Source organism: Sparus aurata, chromosome 8, assembly GCF_900880675.1.
Source record: "Sparus aurata chromosome 8, fSpaAur1.1, whole genome shotgun sequence".
NCBI classification, from domain to species: Eukaryota; Metazoa; Chordata; class Actinopteri; order Spariformes; family Sparidae; genus Sparus; species Sparus aurata.
This window is the reverse complement of record NC_044194.1, coordinates 4,458,528-4,478,895: the sequence shown is the minus strand read 5'-3', so window position 1 is coordinate 4,478,895 and position 20,368 is coordinate 4,458,528. Positions and strand designations below refer to the sequence as shown.

Genomic DNA, 20,368 nt, shown 5'->3' with positions numbered 1-20,368 from the left:
GCCATCATGACGTAACACACACATGTATTACATGATGGGGATTGACCGGCTTTTCCAGCTTCTGTTATTTATTTATTAATTACTTACTGATGATTGATGATGACAAACACGTTTTGCATTCACCAGAATGAACTCTGACCGGATGTAAATGAGATCCAGGCGCGTTTAAAGACGCGCAGCTTCAGTTTGAGCAGATTTGTGGACACATGTTGGGAAAACTGAGTGAGAAGATGTTCGAGAAGGAGCTCTGTTGCCCCCAGTGGACATTTCTATACACACAACAATGCATGCCGGGAGTAAAGCCCATGCAGAAGTGGTAGAAACATCTGTGTTTAACTAAAAAGTCATCTTTAAAGGTGCATTATGACGTTTTTGGGGGAAGAAATTAGTTGATTTTACTAGAAAACTGCCTGGAAACATGAAAGTTTTGACTAAACAGGTCCAGTTGTAGAAACTTAGACACAGAATTAAATATGAGACATGTTTAATTTACTCACAGTCATTAGCTCACACATTCTCAATTAAGTAATACATAAAATAACATGAATGTATGAAGAAGCATCCTTTAATTTATATTTCTTAACCACCAAGTTCCTCTTGAAGAATCAATATAATCCTTCAACTTGCTGATAATTACTCTGTTCCAGAATAAAACATTTTTTTCTATATTTGCACCTGATTGTAAAAATGTGAATTCAATAATAATCTTTATCAGGGTTTGTGAGAGTTTTAACAATGCATGCTGGGAAGTCTGCCCCCTCTCTTCTCTTAGATACACTTAACATAACAAGTAAAATGTGGTGAACATGAACACTTTACCGTATAATTCATCAGATTGTTTCAGAAAACATAAAACAATAATTAATTAACGAGCATTCAAAAGTTTAATTTAAAGTTGATCTGGGTTTACAGCTCGTCTAAACAAGATAAATAAAAAAAAACTCTTGTTTTCATGACTGAATAAATAAACTGAGCTTAAAGGACGACACTGTTTATGTGGCGGACCCTGCCACCTCTCTAGCTTCAAACAGTGTTTCTGGGGACCTTGTTTTCCTCTGAGAGCAGCTCGTTTACTCACTGATGGAAAGGATGAACATTTCTGAGTTTGTTTTATCACCTCAATATTACCCGAGTTTCAATTTCTTTTCTAAAACTACATAATGCCCCTTTAAATACTTAATTCTGTCAGTAGTTTATTCAGAAATCAGAGTCACCAGGACAACAGATGTCTGTAAAAGTGATGACAAGATGTGATCGTATCATCATCACGACTCAGTAAAAGGTCAGACGATGACAAATAATGATTGTTGTGCATTCGTGGACCTAAAAATCCGCTCGACCTTTCAGAATGAATGAAACCGAACACGTCACAAAGTCAGACGCCTCGATCTGATCAGTTTCTAGACAAACATGTATTTGTAAATGTTCTGATACAAGAATTGATTATGCATCTCTATCAGATGATATTATTCTCCTCTCCACAGCTTGTTTAATCAGTAATGGAGAAAAGAAAACTGTTACAACCTCATTAATATCATAAATATTAAAAGTTGATGAAAAATGAGAATGAGTTTGAATTTATTTTCCAAAACTACACGCCCCTTTGAAACATTGTGACATCATACATCTTGTGATGTAAACAGTGATGTCACCATCTGAACTTACCAGATTGGTCTATTTGTGTATTTGATATTTGATCGTTGCCACAGTTTTAATAACAAAGTATTTCCCTTAAAAACATTGTGGTGAGCATTTACAAAGTGTTTCTGGGGAGATTTTAAAATATCAAAACATATATTGTGAATTACGATGTTATTTTAAGGCCATATCGTCAATGTCAATCCCAAACTGACATCAGGGAGTGACTACGCACCTTTAAAACCTAATCTTTGTCTCTGAACATGCTGCTTTGTGCTGATTTTGTCCCTTTTAAGATCACTAACAAGATGTTTTCTCTCTGCCACACCAACCTGTCGATGTAATGACTAAACAAACAAAGAAGAAGAAGAAGGAACAGGGGATCGACGTGCACGACATGAGCAGTCCTTTATTGGGCTTAGAAAAGGCCGATTCGACGGCTGCTTTCGATTACAGTTGACTCGTTGTTACACTGACAGATGAGAAACACTTCTGAAGGGAAGAATCAGCGACGCTTCACAGAGGTGAGACAGATTACTGCAGACAACTAAGTATTGATTCGATCATCCTCTGACAATTCGACACAGTGAGAATGGTTTGATTCTCAGAGAGCTTATAGAAACGTTACCTAAAAACAAAAGACCATTTTCAGCTTGTATGTCTAAAGATGAATGTGACGATGAAGACGACACAGGAATATTATTTTATTGTGGTTGAGAAGAATCCTGAAGGAATCATCAAGAACGAAAATCTTCTTAAAATCAGTCGGGGTTTTTTTTTTTCTTGGCAGGCTGTTGATGAGACTAGAAGAACGTCCTGCAGGAGGAGAGAGAAGAATTAAGATGTGCAGAAGTTAAACCGGCTGTAAACTTTATTAACTGGACTGCAGAGAAAAGTTTGCTCTCTTCACTCACTGCACATTAAAACACAACAGACCAACACACATGCAGCTGAGCTTTTTTAAAACACAGAGCTTAAAGGTGTAATTTGTAAGAAATGGCCAGAATTTGAAGGTAGAATAACGTCTTAGTGCTGCTCAATGTACTGAAACAATCCAAGACAGTTTTGATTATTATTTCATATTTCTGCTGAGTTTGAAGCTAGCATCTTTTTGCAGGTTAGAGAAACTTGAATTCAGAAGGTGCACGCTTGTATTTCTCTATTTTTTAAATAAAATAGGTGTAAAAAATATATTTTCTTGACTTTACAGACCAAGTAACGATCTCTGCTTTTACGTCTCATAACTGAAACTACTTGTCCTTTAATCTTTTGCAGCACAAAGTGGCAATCAGTGACATGACGGGCTGGAGCTAACCGGTTAGCGTGCTAACTTCAGTAGATATCGTATTTAATGCAACACAGTACAAAGACGCCTTTGACGAAACATCACAGCTGTTGTTTCTGGCCTTTATTTCACAAATTGCTCCTTTAATTTGTACTTTTCTTGACTGAGAAATTAAGGAAACCCACATTTTTTAAACCCCATCATGTCAACATTCACAAAACTCTGCCGGTATCATGTTGATATTAACTGCAGCAGAGGAGGAATCCTTGTTGCGGTGCTACTCAGTGTCACTTAGTGTCTCGGTATGTCAGAACATGTCACAGTCCCGAGCAGCAACATCAATCAGAACAACTGCTGAAGGCTGGCGAGTCCTGGTCCGTGACCCGGTGATGCAGGACAGCACCACAGAGGCCACGTGTGTTTATAAACGGATCACTGAGTCGGGCTTTGGTGGCGTGGGTCACTCAGATAGTGCGGCCGTATCGTTGTGGAGCACATGCTTCGGCAATAATGAATCATCGCCTTGAGGCATTTTGCGAAACTGTATGCGCTCGAGCTTTTCCTGGAAGTGCCGCAGCTTTAACGGTAAGACATAAATCTGACCGTTTGACAAACGTGAGGGGACGTAAATACCAAAATACAGTTTGCTTTCTTCTGATTGACAGGGAGACTGTCACATGCGCTCAAGAAAAACAAGCCGCCACACCAAACCTCCCCTCTGAGACGTGCAGTGAAGAAGAAGAGGAGGAGGAGGTTCGAAGACTAAGTGGATTACCAGGACGAGGGTGAGGTGGGAGGAGGACAGGGGAGGGCTAGTGCTGAAGTAGGTAGCCGTGTCTGTACAGAGTCGCACTGCCTTCAAACACCTTTCTGTTCAAAGCGGGACTGACTGATGCTGACTTAGGGCTGCGTACACATGCACACACACACACAGACACACGAGCCACGCTGTCACATACTGGAACATTTGGATAACAGAACATTTGATGTGATGTTATAAAACATAAAACATTCGGAGGGATGCTTACACTTCGTCTTCGTACTCTTTCGGAGGGGAAACGGCAATCACGACATCGATCCAGTCCTAAAGGTTAAAACAAAGCTTACTTTCAATTTGCACTCGGTTGAATTAATTAACAATATGAAACCTCGAGCAACCTGATTGAATCTGCAAGTAAAAGTGTGACAATAACAATCAATCAGGGTCGATAAAGCCACCAGGGTAAATAATAAATATCCTCAGTGCTGATCTGAGTCCTACCCCGCCGCTGCTCCAGGCTCGAGCCAGAGAGTTTTGTCCCTCATCCAACGTGGCATCGATCAGGATCTTCCCATTCACAGCCATGAGTTCATCCCCGGATACGATGCCACCTGCGAACACACACACACACACACACACACACACACACACAAACATATTCATGCACTACTCAGCTGCAGAGTTGAACGTAACTTCTGCATGAAGAGGCACTCAAACATTTTAAAATCTGCATCGACTCAGACAACATGTTGTCCTCATTCACCGCTACTCTGATACTGTTTAAAATGAACTGCACTGACCTATAAATCACCATGGAAACAATATTGACAGAGTAATAATAAAGTGCAGATTCAGTCGGTCTGTACACCTAATGAGCATAATGAGGCACTTTGTATTCGTAAGGCTTCTGTGCCTCCACATTAGACAAATGTTTTGAATATGAAATGTATCTGCAGTGCAGGTATGGCATCTGTGATTCTGCTGAAACGTCAGAATTTTTATAATGAGGGATTAATTAACAGTTTATTAAGCAAATGTAGCCAAAATAAAATGGTCCTCCAACAAATCCTGCTGTACTCTACAAAAGCTTCGATCTGTTGTTTTTCTGAAACCGGTTTAAAGATGGTTGTTTTCGAGGATGCAGTTTATGGTGCTGAGTGAATTGTTTTGCTTTATGCACAATATTTAACAACTCTTAGACGCAGAGTCTAAGAGGCTCTCTATGCAAAACTGTTGGACCAAATTCAAGTAAATGTGAAGTAAAATATTTCTGATTCTGATTCTGAAATCAAGAAATGCTACTTGCCTTGGCTTTAGACTTTCATTTATTTTGAAGTTCTGTCATTAAGTTTAATTTCAAAACCCACAAAAAATGAACTGACCGTGTTTATCTGCAGCTCCACCTTCATACACTGAAGACACCACCAACTTTCCCAACGGAGAGTCTGCACCGCCCTCCAGAGCAATGTCCAGCTGTCCAGCCTTACCAACAGTCAGCAAAAACAATCAAACCCTAGTAGTTCACTTTAAAAGTTATGGTTCCTCTAATCAATGAACATGTTTGAAGTGTGAGTCGTCTGAAGTCGTCTTTACCTTTTTAATTCTCAGCAGTCTCACATCTCGCCCGTCTATCTGGTCTGCAGAGAACTGTCAACAAAGAAAGAATTAAAGGACAAATAGTAAAACACACAAAACACTGCAGCTGCAAATTAAGTAGTGAAGATTAACTGTTCTACAGCTGTTAACATCATGTTAGTTATCATTATTCTGCTTTAGGAGAAACAAACTAGAAATCTGTGTTAAATCACACAGAGGATAATCTAACTAGCCTAATTTACTGCATATAGCCAGCTAGCTTTCCTGCTAACAAGTCTGCATAAAACAGATTATTTAGCTATAATCAAATAAGCAAGTCTCGCTTAACCTCTCTCCTTAACCTGGTTGGCTTATAGTTGAAATACTGAAATTATACAGCAATTTTATTCTAAAGATATTGTGTAATTTCTCCAGTTATATTAATCTGTATTGTTGTAGTAATGTCAGTCTAAATGCATCTTTGGAATAACAACAACTTGTTTTGTAACCTTTAGAAACATCAGCTCTTTTGGTAAAGCAGGTTCACATTTTTGTTAGCAGGAGCTGCGACCTGTTAGCTGTACATCTAAAACTTCTAACACGATCGGGATACAATACCATGGAGTAGGGATCAAACTCTTCCTCGTATTTCTGAAATCCCTGAAAGAGAATCAACACGCAGTTCATTGAAAACGGATCAATACGTCAACAGAGAGTCAACAACCAGGGCACAAAAAAAGTCACATTTTAAAGACAGAGCCAGATTTCCTTTGACATCCACTTTCTTTGTTAGTGTTTTCAATTCTAGCCTGAATAAATGAGTAACCATGGTAACACTGTCACTAAGTCAAAAAGCACGGATGCTTTCAAAGCTTCGTACTTTTATTCAATTCACCCACAGATAATAACTCCTCCCAAATGTCGACGGCTATTCAATTTCTGGGTGAAGGAAAGCGAACAAAGCCTCTCACAGAAAAAAGGACATCACATTTACCCAGAGCACATTTTTCTTCCTGCAAAGTAAACACATTAATCTAGCTGTTCATTTCCTGTTGTTGTTGTTGTTGTAGTTGTGCAGACGTTCATCTGAGGACATAAAAAATGAACTCATTTGTAATATATGTTTTTTATTTAATCGTGGCTTGAGGCAGAAATTGGAAAACAATATTAGTGACGTGGTATTTTATTCCGACAGATACATTAAATCAAACGAGATTGATGTTCTTTGTGAACCGACATGACGATCAGCTTCAACGAGCCTTTAGAACAAACAGAAACAATCTGCTGCCGGTATGCATCAAAACCAATCACAGCGATAAAACCACAACACCATGCATTCCCACACTATATGTTCACAGTTCGCTGCTGTGTTGCTCCACATCGATCAAAGTGCAGTCATGCATTAGCAGAGTGATGCAGATAACAAGAGAGTGGAGATAATGAAAAAATAAAGGAAGAGGCTCCAGTCGACCGTGAGGACACCTGACGTGTTACCTCAGATACATGAAGGGTAAAAAGAAACAGGAGGAAAAAGCACTCAGGAGTAACAGTGAACTAAGGGAGGTGGTGATAGGTATGGATTACTTGTCGTTTGGTGTTTGATTTAAACGACGAGTTGAAAGGAACCATCCGTTTCAGCATTTCCGGAGGCTGAAACACAAGAACGGGTATCAGCTCTTAGTGGACGTGTAAAAAAAACCAACAAAGAAAAGCAACAAAAACAAGCGTGTGAATGATTTATGATATTCCTTCCTGTTCTCCTGAGAAACACATTTCACCTCCAGCTGCAGAGGTATACATTAACTGAAGGAAGAAGGGAGTGTGTATGCAGTGGCTCTAATAAAGTGATACGGTTGTTAGAAAGCGCTCCCTCCAAAACAAATTCAGTTTGAGGAACAAGCTATGACTCCAGTTTCATTACAGCTTCACGACAGGAGTGAGAAATAGCTCCCCGGTGTGATGTAATAACCACTGATTGTCTTTCTTTGCAACAGATGGAGAATCTGGAGGGCTCGTAAAAAGAGGCAGAGATGAATCCCTCACCGAGATGAAGGCATACGGTGTGAGATGTCTGAATGCTTTACGACCTTACTAAGCTGAATTAAGAGGTTTGTCTCGTAGTAGTAGGAGATGATTGTGGTGTGTTTCATACCAAGACGTCAGAACGGAGTGCAGATCTGTGCAGGTCTGGTCGGTGGGACTGGGTTTGGGACTGGGGCAGCATGACGGGTTTGGACATGACAGGGGCCATCTGACGCCTCTGGTTGGGGGGACTAGGAGCTAGTTGCTATTGGGGGAAAGACCATGTTTCCATGCTACAGCTGAGTACAGGTTTGTATTAACAGGATGCTCATTTGTTAAATTATTTCACAATAAAAGCATCCTGGACGTGATCGCATGCAAAACAGAAGCCGACTCACCAAGGGAGAGCTCGAACTGGAAATTCGACTGGCATGTGAGGTGTTTCTCATTACCTGAACCACAGTAAAATAAAATTAATCTTAAAAGCCCCCCTTGAACAGACGGCGCTGCAGAAATATCAGCGCAACACACACCAGGACTCATTCTGAACGTCTGAGATATCACAGCGTGATGGAGGCTTCAAAGACAAACCGAGTGCACAACAAAGGGGAACGTGCATTAAAGAGCAAGCAACCACAAGCACACAAGAAACTCCTCTACTGCTTCCATCCTCACTACACATCATGCATCACTTCACTCAGTTTAACAAACCTAGAAGCCACAAGAAGACATCAATAACAACACACTGCATCCCTGAGTGCGCTTCCCCTCAGCACAGAAGAAAACTGTAAATCAATGACAACCCGCTTCGGTCATGCTAATACCCTGTATCGCTTTCTGGTCATGCATAAAACATCCCAACGCACAGAACAGCACATGCACATGAATCTACGCATTAAAAAGAATTGAGTCCTGCAGCCTGTGAAGAAGATTTAACCTCTGGGACTCTATATATATTCTCTGGTCATGCAATAACTTCCTGTGGCGCTGTATTCTGAATCTACTAGGATCCAACAGGAATAAGGGAGAAATTAAGTACCCTTGAATCTTAATAAGGAAAGGAAAAGCAAACTCAGACACGTCATCTCTCACGTGAGAACCTCTAACCTTCGGACTGGAGGGGTAAGACATTTCACTGGCGTTGGACGAGTAAATTCCTCCTCTCGGGAGGTAGCCGCCTGACTCCCACTCGCTCCTGTGATCTGGAGGACTGGGAGGGTGTTGGAGGTGATGGTGATGATGCTGGCGGTGCCCGCTGAGGGGTCCGACTCGATCCTCCGAGTGTTGTGGGGGTGGGGGCGGAGGGGGAGGCGGTGGGGGCGGCGGAGGAGGAGGTGGCGGCGGAGGAGGCCGCGGAGCAGGCTGGGGCGAGGACGGAGGCCAAGACGACTGAGGTGGAGGAGGGTAGTTGGAGGAAGGTGGGCGAGCAGGTTGGGGAGGGTGAGGGTGAGGGTGGTGCTGAGGGTGAGGGTGGGGCTGAGGGTGAGGCTGAGGGTGAGGGTGAGGGTGAGGGTGAGGGTGGGGGTGAGGCTGAGGGTGGTGCTGAGGGTGAGGGTGAGGCCTGCGCCCCTTGTTGTTCGAGGTAGACGGGCCAGAGGGAGGTTTTCGAGCAGTGGGTGGAGAAGGAGGGCGCCGCTGTGGGGACGCTCGAGAGGAAGGAGGGGAGTAGTTGGGTATGGTAGGGTGCAGCTTGGGTGAGGGTGGAGGGAGAGGCAAAGGAGGGGGAGGCTGGTTATTGCTGGGCTGGGTGGGGGCCAGTCTCTTCAGAGGGCCCCTCAGGCTCTGATCCACCTCATCCAGGTTAATGTCGTCCAGATCTGTGGTGGCGAGGTGGAGGCCGCCAGCGAAGCGCTTCACCTTGGGCTCGGAGGCAGGAGAGCGCGGCGGGGAGAGCTTAAAGTCACAAGGACACGGGAAATAAATTGTTTCACCTCAAGCGTCAATTCTCAAGAACACATCTGCAAAGTCACTGAAGGTGCTGGGTAACAATGCACGAAAACACAAATAAATACAGGCCGACTGTCCTACGTCCCCTGATTCTTTTAGAATTAGCTGTTAGTTCATTTATGGAAAAAATGTTTAGTTTTTTGTGGCATTTAAGAATTCATCCTCAAAGAAATCCACATTGTTAGACCTCTGACGTCTTTCTAGTATATTAGATCTAATTTAACTTGCTGAAAAGTTGTTTTTAGTAGTATGAGCTGATTTCTAGCACAAAAGCCCACTGTTGCCTCGCTTTATGCAAAATATATATCATATTCAACATTCGGAGTGAAATAAGCAACAAAACGTCACACATCTTGGTTTTTGCTGATTTGTAATGAAGAACATAATTTAAGTGTTATCATGGTGACAGAAATAACCGGCGACCAAATAATGTCAGGAGGAGTTGTCAAACATTATCGAAGAGCTCTGAGTGCAGAGAGGTTTCGACAGAGGAGGTCTCACTCTGTACCTCTGGGGATTCGTTCTCCACGCAGGAGATCTGCTCCAACCGAGTCTGACAAAGGCGCTCCACCCAGTGCTGCACTTTCTCCGACTCCTCAAGGTCTTCTCTCTCTGTCTCTGAGACCTGGTACGAACCCAGGGCCACGCAGCATCAGACAGCAAGGAATGTAGTGCAGCATCATTAGATTTAGTTAGAACGTGTCACCCTGAAAGAAAAACTAACATCGCAGTATCGTGCATTTTAAAAAGTCCACTCCAACGTCTCTTCTCGTACCTCCTGAACCAACCGGTTGATCTTCAGTTGCTTCTCTCGTTCGTACATCTCTTCTTTCTCCTTGGCGAGTTTCAGCTCGAACTCCATCTCCTTCTTGTTTTTTCTCTGCTCCTGCAGCGTGTCTGTGTTGGAAGTTTTCTTCTTTTTCTTCTTCTTTTCTCCTTTCTGGGAGGTCAGCGATTAGTCAAAATAAAACGCAACATCTGCCACTCCGAACCACACACGGCACGACATGCAGAAACAGCTAGCGACTCCACACAGCAAACTACTTTGTGAATTATGAATATGAAACCACGCCTTTGTCATGACGATATAAAAACCAGTTAAACACCAGAAACTCCACTACACCACACTGAAGTCAGGCCGCTGACAGTACCTTGCGCAATGAAGGCAGTTTCCCTTCATATCGATAAAACCAGCCAAAAGCTGAGGATGGAGATGAACACGGGTCTTAAAAAGTATGTAACGATAAGTCTCAGCACACTTCAAGACAATCCACTCAGAGCACAGCAATCAAAAAAGAAATGGAAGAAAACAGATTTAGTTTGTTTTGAGTTCTGCAAACTCCTCTTGAAAACCAAATGATGCAAAGTGTATTTTAATAGATGCAGAAATGGCTGTCAAAGGAAATCTAGCACTTGTATGTCTGTGTATGCAACGGTCTGCACGAACATCCCGGTACCACAGCTGTGACGATGACAGCTGAGACTCACTTCTTCATCCTGCTCTTCCTCCTCTTCGTCTTCCTCTGCGATGGAGCTGGCTTCATGGTCTTAGAGGAGAGGCCACAAAAAGCAGCACAGCACACAGGAGTGACAGAAAGAGAGACAGAGCATGCGTGAAACAGGAAGTAAGGTTGAACCCAGGAAAGAGTTACCTCTACAACTCTATCGTTTCAGAAGAAAAGGGAAATAAAGGATTCATGCACTTCAGGGTGAAGTTTCTTTCAGGTGTCCTTACGAGAACTCTTGGCCTTTGGAGACGGGCTGGTCTTCTTCTCAGGCGGGGCTGGCGACGGGCTCTTTGGACTCTTGGGCCGGTCTTTGGCTCCCCAGTCCTCCTCCCACTCTCTGTTGTGCTTCATCTCCGCAGCCTCAATCCTACAAAACAAGTGAGAGACGCAAGATATTTCATACATGCCCAAACAATACTGAATTGGCACTTCATGGTCATTTAAAGGTTGAGTGTGTCAGATTTAGAGGGATCTATTGGCAGAAGTTGAATATAATACTCATTTTTATGTTTTGATTTGTGTATAATCACCTGAAACTAAGAATTGTTGTGCTTTTGCAGAGGGAAATGTTTCGACAGTAGCCTAGATTGGACAAACCATAACCTGGCTCTAGAGAAGAACCTTTCTTGTTTTTTGCAGCCAGCGTGAGTCGAGGATCATTTTATTGCTTGTAACCTGCAACCTCATCGCTACATAACACTAAACCCGACACAGTAGACCTTTTTAAAAACCCAAAACTCGTTGTATACTTCTCCATCTCCTTCTTATAGCGCTCCTCTTCCTCTGCAGCCTTCTGAGAGATCTCCATCTGTCTCCTGTTAAAAAAACATGACACATACACAAAATTTAACTCTGTACACACAACATACTGCAGCACAGGGTTATAAATACAGAATATATGACTGTAACTCAGTATGTAGGAGCTGTTATTAGTGTCAGTCCAGCAGCACGTGTTATGCAGTCACATCAATCATTCAAAAATATCGCCGGCATCAAAGCGTTGTGAGCGTGTCCTCTGAATTTACAAACGCCTGACGAGAATGTGCCAACGATATAAATATGATGTAACTACAGAGCAATATACGTGGTCGTTGGTTGGATGGAAAATCATTTCAAGTGCTGTTTATGGTCTTTGTCCCGATATATATGTAAATGTATGCTTGTAAAGCATTTGCCTAGCTGACAGGGAAATGATGGAACTTACAGAGGTTTTTGTGTTTTGGTTCAAGCAGGTCACGCGCTGCCCTGAATGCATTTGAGGTATGTGAATTCAGTGTGACAGGAGAGTTTTGATCCACAAAGGGAAAAGAAAAGAAGGAGGCCATTGTGAATACATAATTTAGCACTGACCGACAGATGATATTGGCAGCTGAATGCAGAGGGAGGCTGCTTCTAAAATATCAATCAGCTGGTATTCACCAAGCCGATTATTGGCTGTTGGGTCAAAGGGAGAATCAATTTCAGGTGTGTCTGACAGACCTGCAAAGAAAGCCACGCTTTCGGTATATTCAGAAAGACAGAACCTTCCAGCTTGAAGGGGATAAAGACGTGGTGGACGCACACGGGGCACCATTTATATTGGGACATATCCAAATGTCAGACAAAAAAGGCTTGTTTCGGTCAGCTAGAGGTGAAACTACGTGTGAGCTGCATTCACACACATTTTCTGTGTGTGTGTGTGTGTGTGTGTGTGTGTGTGTGTTTGATATCCACTTGCAGTCACTCATTAGTTTTAAATAGAAATTCTATTCATATCATCAAATGATGCACTTCAAAATTGGGTCAAACCCTGCGTACACATCAAGTGATCCCGTTGACAAAAATAGGGTTTGTATTTGTGTGATAAGATGTGATTTGAGGGGTTGTGTCACGATGTCTTTCTGAGCTGCATTAGACCAAATTCTTCATTTATAGACGAATATACCTCCCATACATCACGACAAAGACACTAAAACATCCGTCTCGTGTTTATGCAGATCAAGACAAATGCCATTCTTCTACCAAACAACAAAGACAGGAGAGCTGTTGATGTTTTGTTCCGTTCACTCACTGCCTCTCCTTCTCCTGCTGCTCTTTAATGATTTTGTTGGTCTCCATTGCCACCCTCTTCTGATGCATCAGCTCCTGCCTGTCCAGCTCTCTGCGGGCCTCCACTGCCAGCCGCTCCTCATCTGTCATGAACAGATCGCTGCCCTGCGAGAGTGACAGCAGCATGAGATGTTAATCAGGCACGGACATATCGTGCACAGCAGGGGGTCCTCAAACTTTTTAGCTCTGGTGACCGGAGGGCAAGAATAAAACCAGAGTCCAAGACCAGAGACAAAGAGAGACGTGCAGATGGGTTTTCTCTATAGTTAGTATAAAGCTGTGTGATGTAATTTCCCTTGAATAGCAATAATCTGATAATGTGGATGTGCTGCAGTCAAAAGGGTCAAAATTAAGACACACACACACAAAGAGACACAGACACAAATAAATGCTTTAGACAGGCACCAAGGAAAAACGGTAAATAAGACGGGACTGCTTGTCTCAGTTACACAGTCGTCGTCGCTGAGTCCCGAGGTAAACAACCTGCCGCGTGACTTCACCGATGATTAATGCTGCTCCTGCAGACAGTCGGGCTGAAGCACAGACGACATGATGTGATGTCTCCAAAGCATCTGTGCCGCTCAGGAATACCAATTGGATGAGGTAGAACAATTTCACTTTCTGAGTGTCTTCAGAGGTAATGAGGCAGATTTTATCCCCATCCTTGATTACACGTTATTCTGTGAACTATTCAATCCACAATTTTTCTTTCATTGTGCCATTTTGTCGCCACCTGGTACGAAATCTCCAAGGAAATTTAACAGATAAACTCACGCAGACATCCGTCATATATAAATATCGCTTAGAGACTTTAATATCCCAGATAAGCTCAGAGACAGACTAATGTCCCAGAAACTTGGGAATCTTTACATCAACACATGTGCCGACTGTTAATTGTAAATGGTTGAGTGTCATGACATACGCAGATGCAATTATATGTATCTTAAAGTGAGTGGTGTTAAACGTGACTATTTTGAATTCAACATACTCACAAGAATAAGGAGTTATTTAAGAGAAAAACCCATTTATGAGTTGAGCAAAAGAGGACACACTGTAGTATTGAATGTTTCATATATCATCAATGAATTTCTATTTAATATAATGCAGGTATTGTACTTACAGCTCCTGTTAGGACAGTAATAGTCAGACTCCTGCTGCTCTTCAGGACTTTCACAGCCTGCAAAGATAATAAAAGAAGACTTAAATTAATGCTCTCACTCGTTAAAGGTATAAAGATATGTTAACAGTGATTCGTGGCCTGTGTGAGGTACACGTGTATGTGTTGTGTGTTTTTATCAGTGTGTGAAATCAACACCAACTCCTGGTAAATACTGCAAAATTTTATTTTCTCCATCAGCCACTTTGGCGAATGAACAACAGGCCATGAGGGACGTTTTTTACTGCAGAAACCATTTTGGCTGGTTAAACGCAAATTTGGCTGTGGATCTGCAGCTCAGTGAGTCAAACACTGAACAAACACTGCCAGTGATGAGACGTTTAACTTCTACCCGCATCACAAGCACAGTTAAAAACAGATGCTCTCGTTGTGCCGTGGGTGCTTCGGATGAAAACGACAAAATGTACAAAATCATTATCGATGTAAGATTAAGAGAGACTGATGACGAAAGCGGATGAATATTCTAAATGAGCATAATTCACCTCTTTGTGGTGCATGTTGGTGAAATCCACCCCGTTCACCTCTACGATCTGGTCGCCAATCTACATTTTGGAATAAAGACACAGAAGCAGTTCACAGCAGGCCGGTATGTAAAGACTCAGAACTTCACAGGGGTGTTCTGGTCACTTTGAGCGATCACCTCAAGTCCGACTTCTGCAGAAAGAGAGCCTGGCTTGACGTTACTGATGTAGATGCCGGGTTTCTGTGTCGGACCGCTGGAGATGCTGATGCCCATCCCCTTGGAGCCCACGAGACTGAGGAAAACCTTCTTCTCCTTGATTTCTTTACCTCCAATGGACGCCAAGCCTGCGATGCTGCTCTTCTTCTCCTGCAGACAGAAAGAAAAGTAAGATTAACTGTTGGCTGAGGTGCTAAAACACCTAAGAAAGAAGGTACATCCATCTCTTACCCCTGACTCGGACACAAACTGGTCGACAAACTGCCACTTGAGAGGTTCATCTGATGAGCTGGAGACATTAATGTGATCCAATGAGAACACAGGTGATCTCTGCATGTCACTGCCGGTTTCATCAAACAGCAGCTCGTTAATGATCTTACCTTTTCACTGGGATCATCCCCACGTCTGCACAGACAGAGAAAAACAAAACAAATTAAAATAATCAATGATTCCGCTGCTGTTAAACAAGATTCACCCTTCATGCTCATCAGTCATTCAGCTGTTGTTGTAGAGTGAGTTTGTGTTTGACGTACGCCGGACTTTAAGTGACACAATCTTCTTGGTCTTGATGAGGCTGATGACCTCCTCGTGGATGCAGGAGGAGATGGAGTATCCGTTGATGCGCACAATCTCATCACCAACCTACACATCAGCACAGGATAGAAAATCATGGATGACGCCTTCACTTTTAATATACATCAAGATCATGGATGATTTTATTGCCGCTCCAACAACTTACATCCCGAGTGTTGAACACACCAGCTACAGTATGATTTATTGATCGATGTGACCGATTTATGTTGATTTAAGTCAGCCTAGTCCTGTTTTAAACTACATTTCAAAGCTTATCAAGGAAAGGGGCTGAAAATTAGCATAAGACAGACAGCTCTTATACATTACAGCTGTTGTATTGCTTCTCTGCATGTAACATAAACTAATAAATAAACACCACAACCTACTTGATTGCGTTAAAGTACTGTTAATGTTAATGTTATGTTAATTTACATTATGCCACATGTAAAGCTGCCACCCTCACTTGGATGTGATTTAACCCTAAAAACCAGATTGCAAAAAGCCAAAGCGTTCATTCTGTCTCATCTATATTAAAGCATCGATCTAAAAATGTACTTCTTCTTTCATGACAGACTTTTCTCTTGTCTAGTCAAGCCCATCTGAGAGAGACTGTCATGCAAACACTGAGCAAAAACACGGTGCTTTACCCCACCTAGTGGATGCTGGTATCATAACACAAACACTGAGACACATGGCCACAGAAAACCATTACAGTTTCACTAACAATACAGACAATCACTCCCTCCTCGTATAGTCCTTCATTTTTATGAAAATATTGATAAAATTACATTTTATTTTAAAGATTATCATCTACACATGCATCTATTTTGTAACTAACTGCAAAAAGTGATGATATCATTCATTGAAACTAGTTTTAAGTACCCTACATATCAAGGCCACATTTCAAAAGTAGTTTACAAAAATTAAAAATCATCACAGTTAACTCTCAGTCAAACGTACCTGGAGGTCAACATTTTCAGCCTGACTGTCTTTGACAATCTGTGATATGTAGAGACCACAGCCAAACTCCAGCCCGCCCCGGACACTCAGACCCAGTCCATCTCGGTGTGTCCGATCCAAACGCACCTCTTTCAGCTTCCTGCACCATCAGGAGAGAGAGAGAGAGAGGGAAGATGTACAGCAGGATGTGTGAGACAGGTAAACTTTACAGAGGGACAAGACGAATGGCTTCAGTATGAAAACGGAGGGAAATTATGTTGTAATTACATCCTCTTTGTCGGTTGTTTCCATTACGTAAGCACACACAGTGTGTGATACAAACCAGATGTACAACAGTACTAGAAACACGAGTCTATGCTGGACTCACCGTGACCTCTTGGGGGTGAGCAGGTCGTACTCCACCTGGTGTTTGAGCGGGATGAGAGGTCGGATGGCGTCAAACAGCGGCAGGCGCTTCGGTTCGTTGATGACCAGCTTCAAATCTCCAACGAGCACCCGCAGATCCATCGACCTGAGAGAGGAAAGGGGGATGAATAGTGTAAGTTTTGTACATAATATAAGATCTCTTTACTTTTTACAACATGAATTTTAGATTTAGAGATATTGAACGTCATTAACTTTAGTCTAACGTAATATTAATGATAATTAATTTCCTTCACAATTCAAAAGAGGACGAGAACAGCAACTAAAGCAGCAGAGTAAAAGCTCCGGTATAAAATCTGTCCACCTGGCCTCCTGCTTGAATTATTAATAGGCGCCGTTCGGAGGATGAACATAGAAAAAAAAAAGCTTTTGTGGCTAACTGGCCAGGCTTGTCGGAGCACAGTGGAAACTGATCAGAGGCTTAACCAGCAGGGCCACAGAGCTCTGCCTCTGTACAAAGATTAATTGAAACCTAGACCTGCAGCCCCCTCGGTCCGACCCAACCCCCCTCTCTCCCTCGCTGCCCCGGCTCTCGGAGACCAGGCTGTCATCAGAAACCATGACCGAGCACACAGGTGAGGTTAAACTGGATCTTTGAGTGCATCAGTGTGACACGATCGAGGGCAATAAACATGAAAAAGTTAAAAGTTAATGAGCAATTAGTGAAAGAAGGGCATTTGGGCATCATTCTACCTGCAGCTAACACAGAGCAAAAGGGAAATACAGCAACACTGGAGGCAAATGAGAATAAAAGTAGCCTTTCATCTCTGATTGAACATATTTTAGATGCATAAAAATTACTGAATGTCACACGCTGAATGTTTATCAGTTCTGGTTGAAAGCACTGATTATTTAAGGGCACAATCTTTCTTTTTCTTCATGACAGAGACAAAACAAAACAGAAAAAGCAACTTGACACACACACACAACGTAACCACACTAAGCAGTGACACACGCTACTCACTGGTGATACATGCGGAGGACATCGTACAGGTAATCCTTCTCTGCTTCATTCTCAATCAGCAGCTCCACCTGCAAGAAAGGACAAACATATGGTGCCGTCCGTCTTCTCGCTGTAGGAATACATCAGCCCACTGACACACACTGTACCTCTCTCCTGTGGTCCTGTCAGCACCACCGGGTGGGGTGAACCACCACCTGTGTGTGTGTGTCTGTGTGTGTCTGTGTGTGTCTGTATGTGTGTGTGTGTGTGTGTGTGTGTGTGTGTGTGTTGGAGTCATACAAACCTGACGCCGGTTCAGCTGCAGCAGGATGGGTTTGAGGAAACGCTTCGGCCAATCGCTGATGTAACACATTTCGCTACCGTATCGTAAAACGTTCAAACCCAACGCCAGAAACTTTGATTTACTTTATCAGAGTGATGGTTAAATACAAGCTGTCGGGATGACGAGCCTCCGGAGACTGAAGCAGGTAGCAATGGACGGCTCTTCTCTAACTATCAAACCGCTGGGAGGGAATAATGGCAGTACAGCAGAGGAGAGGCTGCAGCGGGAAGGTCAGCAGTGTCGTCTTACATCTCACGACACAAACAGAGGTTAACATTCACGCCCAACATTCACACGCTTCATCTTAAACAGCTCAAAGATCAGAGAGCAAAACACACAAACACATTCAGACGCCTCTGTATCATGTAAGTGAGGATTACTTCCTTCCACAACTTATTCTGGCTCTTTTATCATTTTGTTCGTAGGGAAACTAACTTAAAACCTTATTTCATTAAAAAGCTTTAACCAAGGCTGTTTAATTTGAAATTTATACTCTCGAATCAAACTGTCATCCTACTTCTAACATTAAAAAGATGCATCCTTTCTCCCCTGTACTTCTAAGACTAATAAAGCAAAGGAAAAACAAAAAAAAGCGTCTTTAAAAGTCTGATCCCTTGACTGCCACCTCCCTTTTGTAAAGAACTTAAATATTCCTGGATTAAAAGCAGAGCTCGATCATCTGAATCTCATTATAATAATAGTGTACGTGTAAACTATGTGGACCCTGCAGGGTGGTTGCTCTAAGGGTGTGTGTGTGTGTGTGTGTGTGTCTCATGGTGTTTACGACAGTCATAAATTTCTCTCGCTCAGGGAAGTGAGACACAGTCGGCCTCCACCTGCAGACTTTGGCACCATAAAACCAATCCGGCAGGTGATAATCGATCAGTCAGACACCCGTTTTAAAAAGAGCACAGGGGATTTTTCTCTATAGATTGAGACACTATAGAAATTTAATTAACAAAAAATAAAATAATAATGGAGTTCTTCTGTGAATGTACAGCACAACCACACGTATACTCAACCAAACAGAGATACGTGACGAGCACGATGTCCCCAAACAGACACAAAGCCTCATTGTGCCATGTTGGCCCCTCAGCCTCTAATTAAAAACAGTAAATTTCCACATCTCTTCCGCTCAGCTGCTCATGTCTGACACACTCTGCCATTAACCCAGTGCTGAGATGCCCTTTTGAAGAGCCTCCAGAATGGGATCCTGCCCAACTGCATGCAGCACAGATGGCCGTGTGGTGATCCCGACATGCTCCGGGGCTGAAAAACACTCTGAAACATATCATGTTCCCTTTACCTTTTGTTGTGTTTTACTCATTAGGTACGTTTGTGCCAACGCCAACCACAACAACATGGCATCATTTGTGCTCAATTCATGGAGCCACATCTCATAGATTCACTAACATTTGTTTCATCGGCTGCATGATGTTTACCTGAGAGACAACAGGTGAGACACATACAGGAAGGAAGTCATCCAATATGGCTGCTGAGAACTTACTTTTAAGATATAATGTTGCTGAAACTCAACTAGTCTGTCTGTAGTTTACATCTAACTGACTGTAAACATTGTGAAATTCATTTTACACCAGATAATCAAAGAAAAACCTATTTCAGTTGAATTAAAACCCCAAAATCTATTAACAGCAAATAAATAACTAGTTTACAAGAGTGATGAATTATATCTTCACCCTAAAATTATGTTAGACTTATTAGATTTTTGCTCTCAGACAAGGACTTTTTAGAAATATTAGTGTTTTTTAACTGTTTCTGTCTCGTGAGGCCTGCAGCACGTCTGCGTAACACCCCACTGAAAGATAACGTTACACCTGAGGGACATCCAGGTACAGAACGAGCTTTTTTTTTATAAGATACTTAATTAAATATCCGAACAATTAAAATGTCTGTGTCTTACCTTGTGCCTAAATTCCCGAGCAACTTTCCTCTCCATCGTTGAGAGACACGGCAGCAAACAGACCGACGTGAGAACCAGGAGCCGGAGAAGTTTGACAGGACCGGAGAGCTCGTGCGTCAAGGTGGACGTACTGACACACGCGCTTCCGGTGGAGATTTTCATAGTAAGAGGATAAAAATCGTTTTGATATTGTACATCTACAAAACATTTTGTGTCATGATCTTAATTGTTTCACTTTGTTGTACTTCATTTCCAATTTAGGCATTTTGATTATGATTATTTTTTGTCATGAACCTCTTGAATCTCAGGAAAATCTTTTACACATTTTTTTGAGAATCATAATGGGGGTTTTTTTATGCAACAAAAGAGTTTGTTTTTGTTTAATAACATGATTTACTATAGAATCTAGAATGTTTTAAAATACATTGTTTTGTCATTCATTTAAATTCACTTTCAATTCATTTGTGCGTGTATTATTTTTATGGAAATTTTATATTTGCATATCTAGATATTTTAAAAACATTGC

The 20,368-nt window shown here is 42.2% G+C and overlaps 2 protein-coding genes across 2 annotated transcripts; both read right to left on the bottom strand.

Moving 5' to 3' along the window:
- Positions 1-2,021: 2,021 nt before the first annotated feature.
- On the bottom strand, positions 2,022-19,980 carry LOC115587361 (harmonin-like). The gene is made up of 20 exons (XM_030427194.1): positions 19,843-19,980; positions 17,600-17,667; positions 16,580-16,723; positions 16,213-16,351; positions 15,213-15,321; positions 15,060-15,084; positions 14,911-14,968; positions 14,641-14,829; positions 14,483-14,542; positions 13,944-14,000; positions 12,786-12,928; positions 11,485-11,550; positions 10,963-11,102; positions 10,716-10,774; positions 5,877-5,918; positions 5,277-5,330; positions 5,066-5,165; positions 4,185-4,294; positions 3,952-4,007; positions 2,022-2,454 (listed from the first exon to the last, which is right to left on the bottom strand). The coding sequence occupies exons 1-20, from the start codon at positions 19,876-19,878 to the stop codon at positions 2,442-2,444; spliced, it is 1,668 nt and encodes a 555-aa protein (XP_030283054.1). The 5' UTR covers positions 19,879-19,980; the 3' UTR covers positions 2,022-2,441.
- Positions 9,040-10,707, bottom strand: LOC115587362 (harmonin-like). Its single transcript, XM_030427195.1, has 2 exons — positions 10,003-10,707; positions 9,040-9,852 (listed from the first exon to the last, which is right to left on the bottom strand). The coding sequence occupies exons 1-2, from the start codon at positions 10,087-10,089 to the stop codon at positions 9,673-9,675; spliced, it is 267 nt and encodes an 88-aa protein (XP_030283055.1). The 5' UTR covers positions 10,090-10,707; the 3' UTR covers positions 9,040-9,672.
- Positions 19,981-20,368: the final 388 nt, after the last annotated feature.

Coding starts and splice junctions, on each gene's coding strand:
- LOC115587362 (XM_030427195.1), bottom strand. CDS start 10,089: ATGGAGTTCGAGCTGAAACTCGCCAAGGAGAAAGAAGAGATGTACGAA. Junction 9,853..10,002: donor TCAACCGGTTGGTTCAGGAG/GTACGAGAAGAG, acceptor GGTTCGTACCAG/GTCTCAGAGACAGAGAGAGA.
- LOC115587361 (XM_030427194.1), bottom strand. CDS start 19,878: ATGGAGAGGAAAGTTGCTCGGGAATTTAGGCACAAG. Junction 11,103..11,484: donor TATAAGAAGGAGATGGAGAA/GTATACAACGAG, acceptor CTTGTTTTGTAG/GATTGAGGCTGCGGAGATGA. Junction 10,775..10,962: donor TCCAAAGGCCAAGAGTTCTC/GTAAGGACACCT, acceptor CTCTCCTCTAAG/ACCATGAAGCCAGCTCCATC.